At 38.3% G+C, this 17,251-nt stretch overlaps 1 protein-coding gene across 1 annotated transcript; it reads left to right on the top strand.

Moving 5' to 3' along the window:
* Positions 1–312: 312 nt before the first annotated feature.
* Positions 313–17,209, top strand: psip1a (PC4 and SFRS1 interacting protein 1a). The gene is made up of 17 exons (XM_084715214.1): positions 313–393; positions 818–907; positions 2,347–2,423; positions 2,932–3,070; positions 4,388–4,480; positions 4,808–4,927; positions 6,240–6,299; positions 6,404–6,464; positions 7,148–7,244; positions 7,736–7,916; positions 8,013–8,092; positions 8,394–8,449; positions 9,780–9,850; positions 11,016–11,117; positions 11,246–11,447; positions 14,984–15,074; positions 16,452–17,209. Exons 1-17 carry the CDS (start codon positions 313–315, stop codon positions 16,480–16,482), a joined length of 1,632 nt encoding a protein of 543 aa, XP_084571340.1. The 3' UTR covers positions 16,483–17,209.
* The last annotated feature ends 42 nt before the right edge of the window (positions 17,210–17,251 follow it).

Genomic DNA, 17,251 nt, shown 5'->3' on the forward strand with positions numbered 1-17,251 from the left:
CATAGTTATATCTATTTGTAAATTATGGGTCGAGAGCGCATGCGTGGAAGTTGACGCCCACTTTTTCGAGCAACGTCCGTAAACCTAAAGTAGACGATCTTTGTAAGAGTAAGATGCTCAGCATGGTTACTCTTCACAAAATCGTGCTCTAATAAAAATCAAATTTGGCAGAATTACGACTCATACGTTAACTTCGCATGTACTTACTATTTTTATAAAGTGCATTAAAGCATTTGGTTTTGATTCTTAGTTAGAAAAAAGCAAGCATGTAGGGATATATCATCAAAATAGACACCCCCGTATTGGCATGTGATGGTACAGTCTGTCGACGTCCTGCGCGGGAGCGGAAAACGTGCATCCGACTTTGAGAAGAAGGAGCGGTGTGTTTTCCTGGTAAAATGTATGCTACAACAATACTTTATTGAACTACTTATGGTATTCAGCTTTCGTGTAGACTCTCGTACAAACTGTAGTGTTAGTTTCGATAGCATTAAGCAGCCACAAGCTAGCTAGCACTTCTGTTTGTTGCTGAGGCGTTCTGCTCTGCTTACATTTTGTTCACGCTTGTTAATTTAGCTTTTAGTGACTGCCAAGTATCAGAGAGATTAGCTTCAGTACATTCAGTGACTGTGTGTGATGCAGGACTATTTCTGTCGGGCTGAACATGACTGTCATGTTTGAATGAACTGTGGACCGTAAAGGATGTCGGTGGGGGTTAGGGGGAGGGGCATCAAGTGAAATGTGTACACGTTTTACATGCCTGAGGAGTTACACCTAAGATGTTAAAACGTTATGTTTACTTGTCTTCGTTTTCCAGCTCGGTAACGCGTTCAGCATGGCTCGAGACTGGAAACCTGGTGATCTGATCTTTGCCAAGATGAAGGGCTATCCGCACTGGCCTGCAAGAGTAAGTCCGGGCCTTCATCACAGGCAAAGTCTGACAGCTTCATTAATATAGATCATTAATTACAATTAAATGCAACTGCAAACATCCAGCCACCATGTAAGGATGTGCAACACCAAACTTTTTTAATTCAGTATGATACCGATACTTTTTGTCAGTTTTACCAGTACTGATATTACTTCATAAGGGTATGTAATGCAAAATTTGTTTTGTACTGTATAAAATCCTGCCTAATTACATATTATTGTAACCATACTTAGATAACCATAATTAATGGATCACTCCAAAAATGGGGGGGGAAAGTTTTGTCATTCAAACTGAAACAATTAAGTTGATTGAATAAAATATGATCAACAGCTATATTGTAAATAGATTAGTCATTTACAGTATTTTATGTAACATGGTCTATTTGCAGCTTCTCAAATGTGAGAATATGCTGATTTTCTGTGTTTTAAAGGACTGATATTTTTTTAAAATGAGTGCAAGTTTTCAGGATAATGACTGATGAAAAAAAAAATCTGAAAATCACATACTGGCCATTAATGACAAATTCATTGCAAAAGCAAATATGAGTCTATTTAATAAAAGTGTTTGCTCAAATCAGTGTAAAAAATAGTTTATTTTAGAGTAATACTATCATAAAAATGATACTAAAAGTTATCTTTGTTTTTGTTCATTCTTGATGAGGTTACACATGGAACTGTTGTGTAATACTTTCTTGTTGCAATTAGTACATCTTGCTATATTTTTATTACATCCTGACTAATATTGGCTTATCGGTCTTCATCGGTGATGGCATATATGTTGTCCAACATACACCAATATGAAAATTTTATTTGATTTTACAGAGTATAATCCAGATTGTTTTGATCCTTTCTCTCCAAGTTTTTAATCAAGTTTGTTCCTTTTATGGTTTACTAAATATCTAGTTATTTATAATTATTAAAAATACCCATGAAAGTTTACTTTGACAGTGTCATGATATCATTTAAAACAGTAGACTTTAGTTTTAAACTGTACAATATGTTGCCTTACTTATCATTGTTTGATAAACACATTTGAGACATAACTACACAAATGTGTGTTTATGTAAATGTTCTTAATTCTGTATATTATATTCTGTATAAAGATTATTGGCCAATATATCCGTATCCATATCTGTAAGTGATGCTGCCACCAACCTTTTATATTTATATTATGTGATTATTGAGTGGCTTGTGAGAACTGATGCAGAATCTGTTCACACATTCAAACCACCAATATGCCAAATGACAGAAATAACCCACATCCACCTACAGATGCACACACACAAACAGTGATTAATCAAACACCTCTATTCACAGAAATACAGGACAATTTTCAGTATGCTTTTGAATGTGGACACAGTATGATGAGTTTTGTTGATTATGGTTGTTTTTTTTTTTTTCTCATTTTCCTGCCAGATTGATGAAGTCCCAGATGGTGCTGTGAAGCCATCCAACATCAAGTTCCCCATCTTCTTCTTTGGCACCCATGAAACGTTCGTAACCGACCGCTAACGATCTTTGTTTCCTTTAGTTTGATCGGTTTATATTATACCTACTTGTGTGAAGTAGCATTTAATGTTTTGTTTAGTTTTCTGAGTGGCTAGAACAAATAGAACGTATTGCAGGAAATGCAGAAAAACTAAAGTTCGCATGGTCACATACATACACAAAGTCAATTCTCTCATGAATTTGAGTTGTTAATGTGAAAGTTTACACAGATCACTGCACTTTCAACAGGACTTTCATGTGAAAGTAAAGGGGAATCAGAAAACTGAAGAGTTTTGTGATGAAATTATCTTGTTCTTGTTGCATGTTAACATTTCAGTGTTGTGTTCTATTGAAGGTGTTTCTTTAAATATGTAAATGTTTGATGAGACTCTGAATAGAGTTATTTGTCTGTTTTGTCTGAGTGCTGCTGCTCCATCTCCCAGCAAACACCTTATGTAACACTACATTTTTAATTATATGGACAAACATTCTGGATTATCTTCTTTCAAACAGCGCATTTCTTGGCCCAAAAGATATCTTTCCATACCAGCCCAACAAAGAGAAGTACGCCAAGCCCAACAAGAGGAAAGGCTTCAACGAAGGATTGTGGGAGATTGAGAACAACCCAAAAGTTGAGCTCACTGCACCGAAGGTACATCTCCCTCCTCTCTGTCTCCTCCAAAGACATTTTTCACTATATATCATCTAGACTTGGATTTACTGTTCTTCAAATGGTTTAACTGCTATACCTCTCTGAGATTTGCCGTCACTTTTATTTACTTTAATTCTCATTTTGTAACCCAGGGGCACCAAAGTCTTTCTGTGTGTTCATTACTTTTTAGCTACCTGAGAAAAAGCTGAGGTGAACATAAACAAAGCGTCCAACATTTACTTTCATGGTGTTAATATGCTGTTAATGAAAACAAAGCTCTTCCTGCAGCTGCATCGCATTAAATTCCTTTAACAAAAGGGAATTGATCATGTAATTTAATATGTTTTACACAAATTAGCCTAAATTGTAAACATTGCAGGCAGCTGGAGTTTGGGTGAACCTCAAACCTCCAACATACAAAACTAAATTATACTTCTTGGTTCGGCCACATGAGGTTTTCCACTTTTCCTGAATTTTAAGCAGAACTTTGCAGCAGTTTTCCTGGTTTTGTGCTGTTCACTGGAGTTGAAACTGAAACTCTGCAGCACCGTGCTGCGGTGAACAAAGCTGACAGCAAAGTAAAAAACAGGAAGGGGGAAATAGCTCTTACTCAAAATTTGTAAACATTTTACTCAAAAGCAACTATTTCAGAATGAAAAAAAAATGTCTTGTGCCCCCACACTTTCGCTTGTACTGCTTCAGCTTAATGTTGGGCTGGAAAAACTTTAAGAGGCGACTAAAAAGTCTGAAAAGTGCTCATATTAAGAAGTTAAAGAAGAGCTTGACCTGCATACTTTTCAGTTGTATTTTAAAATTTAAAGAAAAAGGGAAGAGTTGAGCTCAGTTTTGCCGGATTGGTAGGTGGTCTGCCTAACTTGGCTACTTTTTTATTTATTCAGGCAGATAAAAAGTGTTTCAGGCTGTTTGTGATAAATTGTTTTTGTAACATTTGGGACCTTTAGCCTCCTCCCCTCCTCTCTTCTGAATAGGAAGACAGATTTCACCTCATCTGTTCATATAAGAGATTAATTTTAACATTTAATGCAACATTATCAGAAAAACTTTGAATGTGGCGTGTCCTAGGACTCGATGCTGGCTCAGTTTTTCTCTGCTCAGTCTGACAGCACAGGTTGAGCATGTCTCTCCATGTATATTTATTAGGAAAAAAACATGTAAGCATCACTGTGTGCTGTTGTTCCTGGCCCGTGTCAAATCCCCTGACATTGTTGTGTGCACATAACTGATGCAGAGCGTCTTAGTTACTATGTTTTTGCCAGTTTCTTTCATTTATCTTTTTTTTTTTTGTCTTGTTCAAAGCCGGTCCCCCCAGCACCTTTCCCTGAGAAAGAGTTGGAAAGCAGCCCAGAAGGAGAAGAGGAAGCAGCAGATGACAAGGGGATGAAATCCAAAGTAAGTTTTTGCTCTTCATATCTGTCAGTCAAAAGTAAAGATCCAGTATTTACACAGTCGCTTCACTGCGTTGACATGCCAGTGGTGTGTTCCTGTGTTGTCAGCTTCTTTCTTCTTTTGCTGTTTTTCCTCTAATCTTTCTCTAATGTGTATCTGCTTCATACTGAACTACATATTATCAGTGCAGGCAGTAGTTTACCAATTGATGGTGTCATTGTGTACAGAGTAGTGTGTGTGGAACGGAAGGATACTCGCTAACCTTTCTCCCTTTCAAGACTCGTTCACCCCACCACACTGCGTCCTATGCTGTGTCTTGGGTGCATTTAGGTTCCAGGAAGTGAGGCTGAGCAGGAGAATGAGAATGGGCAGGAGGAGGAGGAGGAGGAGGAGGAGGAGGAGGAGGAGGAAGGGTCTCTGATCTCTGAGCAGGTTCCTCAGAACCAGGATGTACGTACTTTGCATGTTGGGATCACATAAAACGGTGCAGGTCCCCTCCCCGTGGGAAAGCATGTGACACTTTGGTGTTTTTTTTCAGTTGGTGGTTTGTTTCCGTTTGATTCAGAGTTCTTGTTTAGAGCCACAAAGTTGTTTCGGTCCTTGATGTTTTGATGAGAGTGCCTCGTCTGGGTTTGCTGTGTTAATGCCTCTGAGGTGATTGCTGAATTACTTGAGAAAACAGCCCCTGTGTTGCCATGAAAAATAATTTATATGATTAAATAATTGCAGGTAAGCACAGCCAGCTCTGCATCAAATTGATTTAGGTTTGGGATATTAACTTTGGGAGGTGTGTTTTCTTCTTCTGTCTTTCCCTCTCTGAGATCACCCTGACAGCTTGTGTTGTTGCTTTCCATTTCCTGCCTCTCCCTGTCCACATATTCACAAAAACTACTGTTTGCAATTGGTTGATGTTATTTTATTTTTGCATGGCTTTCTGTGTGCTTTGGAGAAAGGTAAGTTCTGAATCAGTTAATGTCTTTATGCATTCCTTTGGGATGAGATGGGCTTAATTTCTTTAATTTGAAATCTCCCCTGCAATATTTTAAGACGTGATTAACTGTGTCCCAGTTCCATAAACACTACGTTTACCTGAAGAAGTTAGAATTTGTACTAAAAACAGTTTTTGGTAACAATGTATAAATAACCATCATTAATAAAATATGAACTGATCATCATATTGTTGTGGTTAGTTTAGTTTGATGGAACATCAGGGACAAAGATGGAAAAAAGTCCTGGACTTGATGAAGCCACATGTCTTCACATTTGGTGATTTAGGAATTTTATATATGACCTGAAGGATTAAATGAAAAAAAAAAATCCCCTTATTTATTTAAATAGAACCATTTAGAAGAAACCAATAAAAGCTCCAGCAGTACAGACAAAAACTTAAAACAGGACTGTGTTACTTCACTTGGAGATACATGGTTTTCAAAGGACAGCAATGATGATAAACATAAACTACCTAAATATACTAAATACTGTGTTCAATTAGTGTGCAGGGAATTTGGACACAGTTATTATGAATGAAACACTGGCACACTGATCACTGCACAGACTGTAATATCACATTTAAACAGTAGATGGTGCTACTGACCCAAATATCAAGAGGAAGATTAAACGGGATGAATCAAATCATCCAGGAGGGACCTAAATATAAGTTGTCCACCTGACATGTATACCTGACTTTGACTTTAGCAGAGAAGACAATTAAAAGTTAGGATTGTAGACTGTAATGAAAATAACAGAATGTGTCACATTTTAGGGCTCAACACAGAAAGAAACCACAGATGTTCCTAAACCCAAGAGAGGAAGAAAGAAAAAGGTTGGTGGTGTTTATTACAAGGCTTAGATCAAATGAGATTATAATCTTAAGAAGTGTTTTTTAAGAAGCATTTTATAAAATTGTATGTTGTCATTATTTTCCAGAGTGATGCTGAGCAGGAAACTGAAAAAGAGGACGTTCCTGCTAGTCCTGTTAGTCCTACAGGTAAACGGTGTTCCCTCTGATGGTAGTGGTACTTACAGTGATAATGGATATACAACAAATATAAGAGAATACACTAATCAGATCACAAACATATTGCACTGTATATTTGCAGGGCATTTTAACTTGTATGTTAACAGTAAGTAGAATTTAGAGCATTCAGCTCTCATTTTCCATAAACTTGATTTATGAATATTTGCCAAACTTGGGATCTCAACAATAGGGAAGACTTTGATACCAAAAAATTTGAATTCCTGAGACCTTGTTTCCTGCAATCTGGTGACTTTTAAAGAATGAAGACAACAAAGTAACACTGCAAAAGTGCAAGAGCATTCATTATATTTCTAATTCTCAGGAAAAAAAAATACAGAAGAATTGGCGCATCAGATTTTACAAAATGCATGCCCCTTTCCTTTAAAACTTTCACTTATTAGAAAGTTTGGTTTGGTGTATCTATAGTGTTGTGTTGTGGTGAAAACAGCAGACTTTTAGAGTTGTATAGGGCTTATAGGTGTTGCAGAGTGTCAGAAACAGCTTGTGATCATGAAACCATAAGTAATACAGGACAATTGTGATCACGTGAGGAAATGGGGAGAGAGAAATGTCCTGGGAAAATCAGGAGGGTTGCTAAGTATAGGATTTATGGTGTGTCTGCGTGTGGTGTGTTTTTGTGTCCATGTGATCAGGTGCAGAGGCTCCGAAACGAAGAGGCAGGAAGCCCAAAAGTGAGAAGTTACTCTTGCTTCAGCAGCAGCAGGAGCAGCAAGGCTCAGGAACCGAAATGTAACTATGAAAATGAACACACAACATACACACAGTGCAACCTTCTCACTTACGTCTGTTGCTTCTTGTGCACTACCTTTGACTGGTTGGCAGACAAAGAATCATCCGTTCCTACATGAAAGAAATACTTCTAATATTTTTTTCATTTTGATCATTAATTTGTCAAATTGACAGTGTACATAGAGAGCTGAAAACATGAAGTTTCTGCTCTAAACCTCAATTTATGAACAACATTAGTTGATATGGTCGCAGGCTGTCTGCAGCTAAATCTAAAATTTTTCCAATCATAATTATGTCCTCAGATTCTCCAGTGTGAGCTGTGTGTAGCTTTGACTTTCACTCAGTGGTAAAAAGGTAGAGGAAAAAATTAATTAAAGTTGAGTTAAAGCACAGTTACTCAAAATATGGACTCATGAGCAGCACTCAAGTACATGTACTTCATTACTGTCCATCCCCACTTTCATTTGTCTTAACTGACCTCTTCCACGTAGGGACACTGCTGAGTCAGACAGAAAGAGAAAGAGGGCAGCCGAGGACAAGTCCAAGAGTGGAGAGGAGGAGAAGAGAAAGAAGGAGGAGAGCAAAGGAAAAGATGTGGAGGGGAAGGAGCCTGAAGCCAAGAAGAAGAAACAGTCCAAGGACGACGGCAACTCCGGCTCTGATGATGAAGAGGCAGGTGTCCAGTCCACACAAACATCTTCACAGTTAGAATTTGTCTGCAATGAAACACCAACATTTATTAAAACTGTCAGTTTTTTTTTATTTCAGAAAAATAAAGGCAGAAAGAAAAACCAAAACTCAGAAATAGACAAAGATGTGCGGCGGCGGAAAGCAGAGGAAGTGAGAGAGTACGTATACATACACGTCCCATCAAAAGTTACCAGAAAGAAAGTAATCTCTCATATTTCATATTGTGTTCTGATCAACAGCCAGCAATCTGTAAGTTTTAATTTTTACAATTATATGAAGAGAAAAACTTTAAAATTTTACTTTAAAGGTATTCTGAGAAATGACTTGAATATTTAAGTAGAAGAACAACATCCATTTTATTTGATGAATCTGCTATTTTTGTTGGTTCTATTTATGGCATTGACACAAAAAAATCTGTAGGAGAGACATTTCTGACATGGTGGTTATTCTATGTTGCAGGCCAACCAAAGATGATGGGAAGAAAAATGAGGAGAGAACAGGAGTGAAGAAAAAGGGTGAGTACGACGGTTCAAATATTAGAACGCAGTTAGCCTGTAAAAGGGGTTGAGTAGTAGTTTATGACGTGAAAACACATCACGAAAATATTATACATCTGTTCATTCATGTTATGATTTCAAAGGTTTACACCTAAAGATGATAAAACCTGTGTTTCGTTCTGGAGCCTCAACATCGATCAGAGATAAAACGATCTGATCCAGCTCATCTTTAAGTACTCACCGTTATCGGTTTCCTGGCTTTCGAAAGAGAGTTTCGTGATAGGTCTGACATATTTCAGCCCACTGTTAAACTAGTATTAACGCTGGATTACTACCGAATAGACGCGCGCGCGAACAGCCTCAGACACCACAGAGCGCCATGCATCAACCAAAAGTTACCCAACTAACAACAAAGTATTGCACACAGCACTTAACTCTGCTGTCCTTATATCGAGTTACTGGACTCATAGTCAGTATGATAATTGCAAAATTCCTGTCAGGCGCATCTGATTTAAGATCAAACACGATTCATCAACATACTCAGTGTATTTCCCTCCTCCTGCTTTGTTTAAGAGCAAGGAGAGAAAAATCAGAAAACTTTCAGGCTTGAGCTCCATTTTCTCTAAAATAACATACAATATGGGCTGGGTGAGAAAAATGTTATTTTTAAAATATTTGGGGGGGGGGTTTATGCCTTTTAATTTAAAGGACAGCTGAGTATATGACAGGAAAGAGGGAGAACCCAGGGACGCTGCAGAGGACTCAATATCCAAAATCTGACATGATCTCTAGTTTCATAGCAGGATATTGATATAATATTTATATGTTGCTCAGGAAAATAGGAGTGATTGTGTTTTAAAATCCTTTTAAATCCTCCACACTGGTACTGGAAGAGAATGAGACAGTCCTAAAAGCTTCCTATTTAAAGCCAATAAAATAAAAAATACCGTTAAGATGACAGGAGCCGCTGAATAGAGTTTTCCTTAAAGAGATAAATAAAGTTATATTTAATTGAAGTTACACAGTGATGACCCTGCAAAGGATTTGCAGCTACAGATAATGGATGGATCCTTCGCAGAAGTTTTTCAAGGCAGACAATATATGAGGTGGTCTCGCTGTTTTGTGTCGCTGTAGCCTCATGCTCTGGCAGGACAAACCCTGTTTTAATTTAGTCCCTCAGACATTTCCAACACTTCCATTCAGATAAAAACAAATGGACACAAGTGTAAATAGCTGTTGCATATTCCACACTGTGGTTTTGAAACTGATATAATTCTTAAATTCATTTGATCTAAGTTCTGTAAACATTTCTGTCATAATGTTTCCTTTTCTCTTTTCTTTTTCACAGAAATATCAACTGACTTGAAACTTCAGAGACTGCACAGTGAAATCAAAATTTCACTGAAAATTGACAACGCTGTAAGCTCTGTTAATAACTGTTAAATCATAATTACATCATAATACCTCTCCATAAAACTCTGTGAAACTGAAAGCAGAACCAAGTGGATTTTTTTCATCATCAAAATAGCTCCAACGATTGGTTGATTAATTGATTAGTTGTTCACTATTGAATTCATTCTTTTTTTTTTTCAATTAATAATTTTGAGTCATTTTAAAAGTAAAAAAAAAAAGTCAACTGAATATCTTTCAGTTATGAACAAAAGAAGACATTTGAGGACATCACCTTTTGGGGAACAGTCCTCAATATTTTCTGAGAAAATGATTGACAGATTAATCAATAATGAAAATATTCTTGCAGCCCTAGTTAGTATCCTAGTGTGAATGACCCCTGTGACTCCCAACCTTTGTTTACTAAACCGTCAAACTTGGTGAACTACAGATCCACTCCCTGTGTGTGCAGAAATTTGATTATTTGGGGCTCAGGTCTGTGCATGACCTTGAAAGTACAAACAAAACTATTTCATTGTCACGCAGAAGCTGGTTATTGTCATGAATTTGTTGAAATCGGCCCCTGGAGGAACCTCAGCAATGTGAGAGTCAGATGCTGTTATCTCTGACAGTGTTTCTGACCCCAGAATGAGGACACGCAAGGATTTTAAAAATGAATTACCTCAGAGCCCAAAAAAGATGGTAATTAGATAAAGTTATGTTATTTGGTTACAAACATTTAGTTACAAATATCATCAACATTCATCACGTAAAAAATATCCAGTGTTAGGACAGTTTTTAGGAGCATTGCTCAGCATCCCTCGAAGCCATGAGATGAGCTTTTACTTTGCAGACTAATCATGCTTTTCAGTCACCGTCTCGCTGTGCCACACCTGTCAGGTGGATGGATTATTTTGACTTTCTCTAACACAGACTTTGTGAACGCGGTTTTAGTGAAATAACCCTTTTGTGTGCATAGACGAAGGCTGAGATCTTTTACTTCAAATCATGAAAAACGGGAGCAAAAACAAAAATTTAGTTTATTACTGTATTTAACACGAACAGCATATTAACAACATTAAAACAAATGCTGTGTTTCTGTTTATGTTGAGTGTATTTTCCTTTCTTTCTAAACACCTGTTCTTCCTTCCATGCAACTTTCATTCCACGGTCCCTCCTGCTTCCACCTCTTTAGGATGTGAAGAAGTGTTTGGATGCATTAGATGAGATTGGTGCCCTTCAAGTCACAACCCAACACCTGCAGAAACACAGTGAACTCATCGCCACCCTCAAAAAGGTAGATTTATTCGTCCATAATCATTTTTAAAGTAAGATGTTTTCAAATTTAACAGCCAAACTACACCATCATGTGTTTCTAAGCACTTTTTGAGTTGTAATGCATGTTTTTTTTAATCCATGTTCTAGATACGTCGTTTCAAAGCCAGCCAGGACATCATGGACAAAGCCACCATGTTGTATAACAAGTTTAAGAGTATGTTTCTGGTGGGAGAGGGTGACTGTGTGCTCAGCCAGGTGCTCAACAAGTCTTTAGCCGAACAGCGGCAGCACGAGGAAGCCAAGAAAGGAGCGCTGAAGAGAGTGGAGCAAGCCAAGGAAAACATCTCAGGTACTATTTATTATAGATTCAATGATTTGTTGTGTAACTCATTTTAAAGTTAAATTTTTAGAACATATACTATAGACAGGAAGTTATTAGTGTGTCCGTGCTGCCTCTTTCAGTTGGCTGGAACTCATACAGGAAGGCAAGTACACATTGTGTACAAATATGACTTACAGAGGATGATTTCATTTGTTCACACATATACAAAAGACAAAAACCTGATACATTAAGAAGATAAAATGTAATAGAAAGGTGCCAAAACCTTTTGAGGGGCTGGTCAAGGCACCAGTGCTACCTTAAAGGGACAGTTCACCCCAAAAGCAAGGACCTTCATTAAAAAATTAGACCAGACTTCATAAAACTTCCCTTGGTGATTATTAGTCCTTGCCATTAGCAATTTGAAAGAGGCAATGTCCGTCATCAGCTTTAACCATTCATCAAAAACAGGCTTTGTCTGACTTTTTCAATGGTGAAGAACAATATGTGAGGTGCCAATAAATCCTGCCAATACCAGTCCAAGTTTTTGTTTGGATATACCTGGTGTTAGAAGAGACCTGCCTCCTTTGACAGGCACAAACACAACATCACTCACAATAAAAGAGTCCTATGGTTGTCACATAACTCAGCATGCTCGGACGTAAACGCTCGTCCTGGGTCAGCTGACCCTGCTGTTGCCAGCAGTCCCTCAGGCCTTCTCCCTACCAGTTTTTGTTTTCCCGTGGCTTTTCCTTCCCAGCTCAGGATTTATCCAGTGTTTGCTCAGCCACTTCCACCATCTGTCTTTGTTACTACTTGTCCAGTTGTCACCTTAAGGCCCTCACAAGACGCGTTCGAGTCAGTAAGTGTCTTTGATGGCACCAGATTGGCCTTCCTTATCCCCTGCGGGCTGAGGGGTCACACGGTTTGCTACTTACCACTTTAAAACAGTGAACAGACCTACAAACTTGACCTAATGGAGAGGTCGGCCTCAAAAAGTATAAATTTCAGTCCCTAGCCCTATAAATCACTATTATTAACGACTACCAGGGGTCCCCAAACTTCAGCTTGAGACCCAAAAGAGAGATTTAAGGTCTCCTTTGGACCTGAACTTGGAAAAATACATCTCAAACTGTCATAACATTAACATTTATATCGTCTTTCTGTTTAATTTCTTTGTTTATAAGCAGGTGTTAATATGAGTGTAAAAAAATATTGATTGTCATAATATTATTTTTTGTGATAATGTATTTTCAACAACACTGTATTGTGATTCGTGAAAAGATTTGTGGCAGTGGTTCATTTTGTGTTTAAACCCCAACTGACAGATAACAGTGTTATCTATTTTCACTGTTCTGATTGCATGAAAAACAAACTCTTTAACTTTTTATGCATGCTAAAATTAGATAAAAAAATAACAATATATCACCTTGTTTATAGTATTGCCGTATATCACAATATACTGATTCACAACCCCTGTATTGTGATATGTATTGTATCGCCAGATTCTTGGCAATACACAGCCCTAATCATTGGTGAGCACATCCCTGCTTAATACACACTGAGGCATTCCCTCTGCAGTTCCGACAGCTGTGGTGAAGCCATCGTTTATAATTTCTGCTCGTATTTTCATTTCAACATCATATAAATAATCAAGAGTGAGGGAATCGCAAAAATCACACCTCGGCCACAGAACGTGAGCAAGTCCAGGTTCACGAGAAGAGGCAGGGAGGGACTTTCTAAAAACTTTTGTGCACAAGTCCATTTGGACACGAGGATGAATTGATAAAAGATTTTGGTGGTCAAAGGTTCCTCGCATCTGTACCATTCTCGTGAACGCAATATCATGTCTTGGTCATAACTCAAGAAGTAATTTATTAATAATCTGTACTCCTCTGTAAAAGTAGTCTTTAAGTGAAGACAGTGTGTTTCTCACTCCAGATTACTCACTGGAATCATACATTTCAGTATAGCGATAAAAATACATTTCATTTTATCAAATTCCTTTTAAGTCTTTACTACATATATTATGACATGGACATGGATGTGAACTGGAACTTGACCGGTTGGTGAGGACAAACAACTGCGAGGCAGTAATTCTAGTTAAATCACTGACTTATCTGACTGACAGACGTGCCTGCTAAGTCCCCCAGATCCTCTGACTCAAATCTCTTGATTGTTCCAGATGTCAGAACTGAAAGCTAGGAGGAGGCAGCCTTTGTTATTTACGCCCCAAAACTCTGGAACTGCCCGCCTGAAGATCTTAGGGGCTCTGAACTGTTGAACCTTTCCATTGTTTTTCTCTGAAGTGTTCCTTACCAGCTGTACGGTGCTGGAAAACTTTGAAAATGAACCTTGGTTGAAAACTGCTTCAGTTCGACTTTGGAAAAAAGGTGCATGAACCCTGAAATTGTGATTTTAGTAAATGTGCAAACCTGATTTTATGTCTAAATAAAGTCTCTATGGAGAAACACTGCAGAGTGTAACATCATACTGTTCACAGACAGGTCTGCTGTTATGAGTTTGTGAGAGTGAGACCGAGAGAGTCGTGTCTAGAACCCCAGACCCACAAAAAATTGCGAGTGTGATTATTTTAACAGAAACAATGGGTGCAAATCTTGCAAAAGTTTTACAAACCAAAACTTTGCAAAAAAACAAAAAGGATGCTCCCAGACCACCCTACAGGGGATTGGTTTAGCAACATGTCACCTTTCTTACCTTTTATGAGTTTGCAGGTCTGTTTACATCAACAGTCTATCAAACAAAACTATCATAACCCTCCTCAAAACAAGATCTTGAGTCACATTCAGTATTTGTTCAGAAACATTATCACTTTTGGCCTCTAAAATCATTACAGTGTCAAAGTTCCTTGCAGTATCTTTTAAAATCGAGGGTCATAGTGAATCTGGTTTTATGTTAAGCATGTTGTGTTGCATTTTTATGTGTTGTGCCACATAAATTACTATTATCATTATCCATGATAATGATTATTATAATTGTTGCATACAAGTTGTACAGAATCAGTTAAGTCAGGAGTGTGAGTTACGTTGCAGGTTGTAGTACAGCAACACAGTTAAACGTCAAAACAGTGAGAGTTGGCTTGGTCTGATGATTTAATTTCCATCATAAGGCATGTCTGATGGTTATATTGAAATCAATTATGACCAGCCAAGTCACGTATGAAAACCACCCAGAGCAGGAAGACACTGAAGCTTTCAAACAGTTTTCTCTGTCCTTTTCAGCGGGACGTCATAGGATCTCTGTGGTTAACGTTCTCAGTAGAAACTCTGACTATTATCCGAGGTCTGCAGCCACATCCTCGCTCTATTGACTCACTCAACTGATGCACGTACTGTACTATCACCGAAAGGAGTGTCTCCTTGAAAGGTCTCTTTTCTACAGCAAGGCATGCCGAATGGATGGAAAATCGTGTTTATTCCAGAAAGGTCTGCAGCTCAGCATGTGTCATCACATGCTCCTGTGAGTTCTCCTCACTGCGGTGGGTTAGGTTTGTGGTGATGTTCCATCTAACTGATTCTGTGTGTCTCTGTGTGCACTGCCTTAAGACAAGATGACAAATGGTGATATCAGCCCTGAAGAGAAGAAGCAGGAGACGGAGAAGCTTCCTGAAGAAACCTCAGTGGGAGAAAATCACAGGTAGTTTACACGTACAACACATGCAGAGATAATGTGTAAGATCAGATAATGTGTGTTGTTGTGTTGCCCCTTAACAGCCTCAATAAAAACTGAAGGACAACATGGAAGTAAATCTGTTACACACATCAATTTGACCTTTGCTGTGTGACATTCAAAATTTGCCCCTCAAATTTGAGCTGCACGGATCTTGGAATTCTCTCAGTTGAATCAGATTTGGCTTTTCACTACAAAGATTTGACCATTTCTTCCCTTTTTGTTCGGCTCAGTACCACGCTAGCTGCCTATTTCAGCCTGCATGAGTCGCATGTTTTAGCCTACCTCACGTTTTAATGCCTCTCTTCGTCATTTGTGGTGTTAAAACAGCAGATCTCCACACAGTCGGAGAAAGTAAAAATGTACATCCAGCTCATAGTTCAGTTATGAAATCCCAGCGCACCACGGGGCGTCTCTCCTGCTGGTCTGCTCATGGCGCTGTCAGCCCAAGAATCAATCACAGTGGACGGCGGTTATAGAGGAGGTTGTACTAAACTCTGGTTCAAATGTGATTTAGCCCACATGACTGACAGTGAAGTCAGCACTATGTTGGCTGCTCGGATACTCTTCGTTCCAGTGACGACTATTTAGCATCATGATGTCCCTTTTTCTGTCATCGTTCTCTGATTCTCATCAGTTTTGTGCTTTGTGGTCAAACTTTAAAGCTTGCCATGCTGTTGCTCCTGCATGCAGCAACGCAGCTAAAATCCAAAATTGGCAAGGTCTTCTTGACTGATGACTTGAATCATCAAATTTCTGTTTGGGAGTTTGCAGGATGCACAAAATTAAAGCCAACTAACACTCATTACTGATTTTCCTGCCATGACTGGGAAAAAAGTTGTAAAATGCATTTGCTTTTAAATGTCACTGAACTGAATTGTGGGTGTTAGACTAACGCATGGATGATCTGTTTAACTTGTAGAAGTTGGGAGATGTAGACGAAGGAGGCAGAGGTCAGCAGCAAGTGAATAAAAAAATGCACCCAGTATATTGATGAAATGAATGAATTGCTGTTAGCTTGTGGCTAGCTAACATACCTAACAGTTTATAGACTATATGTCAAAATGATCAAAAATTAAAACACTAATACACACTATATACAAAGTGAATGCTAAACTATTAACCTTATGTACAAATCGAACTGTAAAAAGTTGCAGATGAAAAGGTACTCAGGGGACCATAAACATATACTGCAGATTTGTCACAGGAAGCTAACTCAAAGGTGGTCCATAAAGGTCATAAAGCAGAAATACGGCAGTGTGGCACAGTCGACAAAGCCACACCAGACTGCCAATACGGTCTTAACTTATTTAACCTTCATGTATTTGTTTTCTTTGACTTTAGTGCCCCAAAAGCTCAGGAGGAGTCCACCTGAGTGTCCCACATGCCTGAAGAAAAGACAAGATGTCTGCTGCTGTGCTCGTGCAACCGCTGTCCTCACCGGACCGACCAACTGGGATCTCCTTGTCCAGTTCCGTTTGATGACTGATCATGATCACTGGTTTCCAGTTTACTGACTGTTTCTGTCAGTGTTGCTGCTCAAAGGTTTCAGTACATCAAACCCCTTGACTGACTGCATATTTTATTTTTTTACTTTGTGTAATCTTTACCTTTCAGACAGCTTGTGTCACATGCTCATGTCTCGTCTGTTTTGAGTAACGTAAAGAGTGAGTACTTGTAGATCTGCAGCACTATGAACGCTTAGATACTGCAGTTTGGTCCTATTTTTCAACTGAAGTAGGTGATTTTGATTGTATTTGGATCATTTCATGCACATTTAAATTCTTTTTGGCATTTACAGAATGAACAGTTTGATCTTAACTCTACTTACAGATTACGTGACACAAAGGTTTAGTTTTAGTTAGACGCTCTATTACCATATCCAATAATGTTGGCTACATGAACATTTTGAAGATGCATACTCACTTCAGATGCACAAACAGAAAATTCTGGAGAATTCTGCCAAAGTTTGTTTTGTCAACCATGTCCAAGTGTCTTTGCTTTTAAACGTTGGTCGTTTTTAACATAGATGTAAATAAGAGTATTTTTTGTGTCTGTCTAGTTCCAGCATCCAATAATAAAGTAGTGCATACCGTATAATACTCCTTGTGTCTTCACATTGATTGATGTGGTAATTTAAAACA

The sequence above is a fragment of the Lutjanus erythropterus genome, chromosome 3 (genome assembly GCF_056507025.1).
Source record: "Lutjanus erythropterus isolate fLutEry1 chromosome 3, fLutEry1.hap2, whole genome shotgun sequence".
Classification (NCBI taxonomy): Eukaryota; Metazoa; Chordata; class Actinopteri; order Lutjaniformes; family Lutjanidae; genus Lutjanus; species Lutjanus erythropterus.

What these genes read in the sequence shown, in the direction of transcription:
- psip1a (XM_084715214.1), top strand. Translation starts at nt 313, where the DNA reads ATGGTACAGTCTGTCGACGTCCTGCGCGGGAGCGGAAAACGTGCATCC. An exon ending in TTCTTTGGCACCCATGAAAC is followed by an intron (nt 2,424 to 2,931) that starts GTTCGTAACCGA and finishes TCTTTCAAACAG; the next exon opens with CGCATTTCTTGGCCCAAAAG. An exon ending in TAGTCCTGTTAGTCCTACAG is followed by an intron (nt 6,465 to 7,147) that starts GTAAACGGTGTT and finishes CCATGTGATCAG; the next exon opens with GTGCAGAGGCTCCGAAACGA.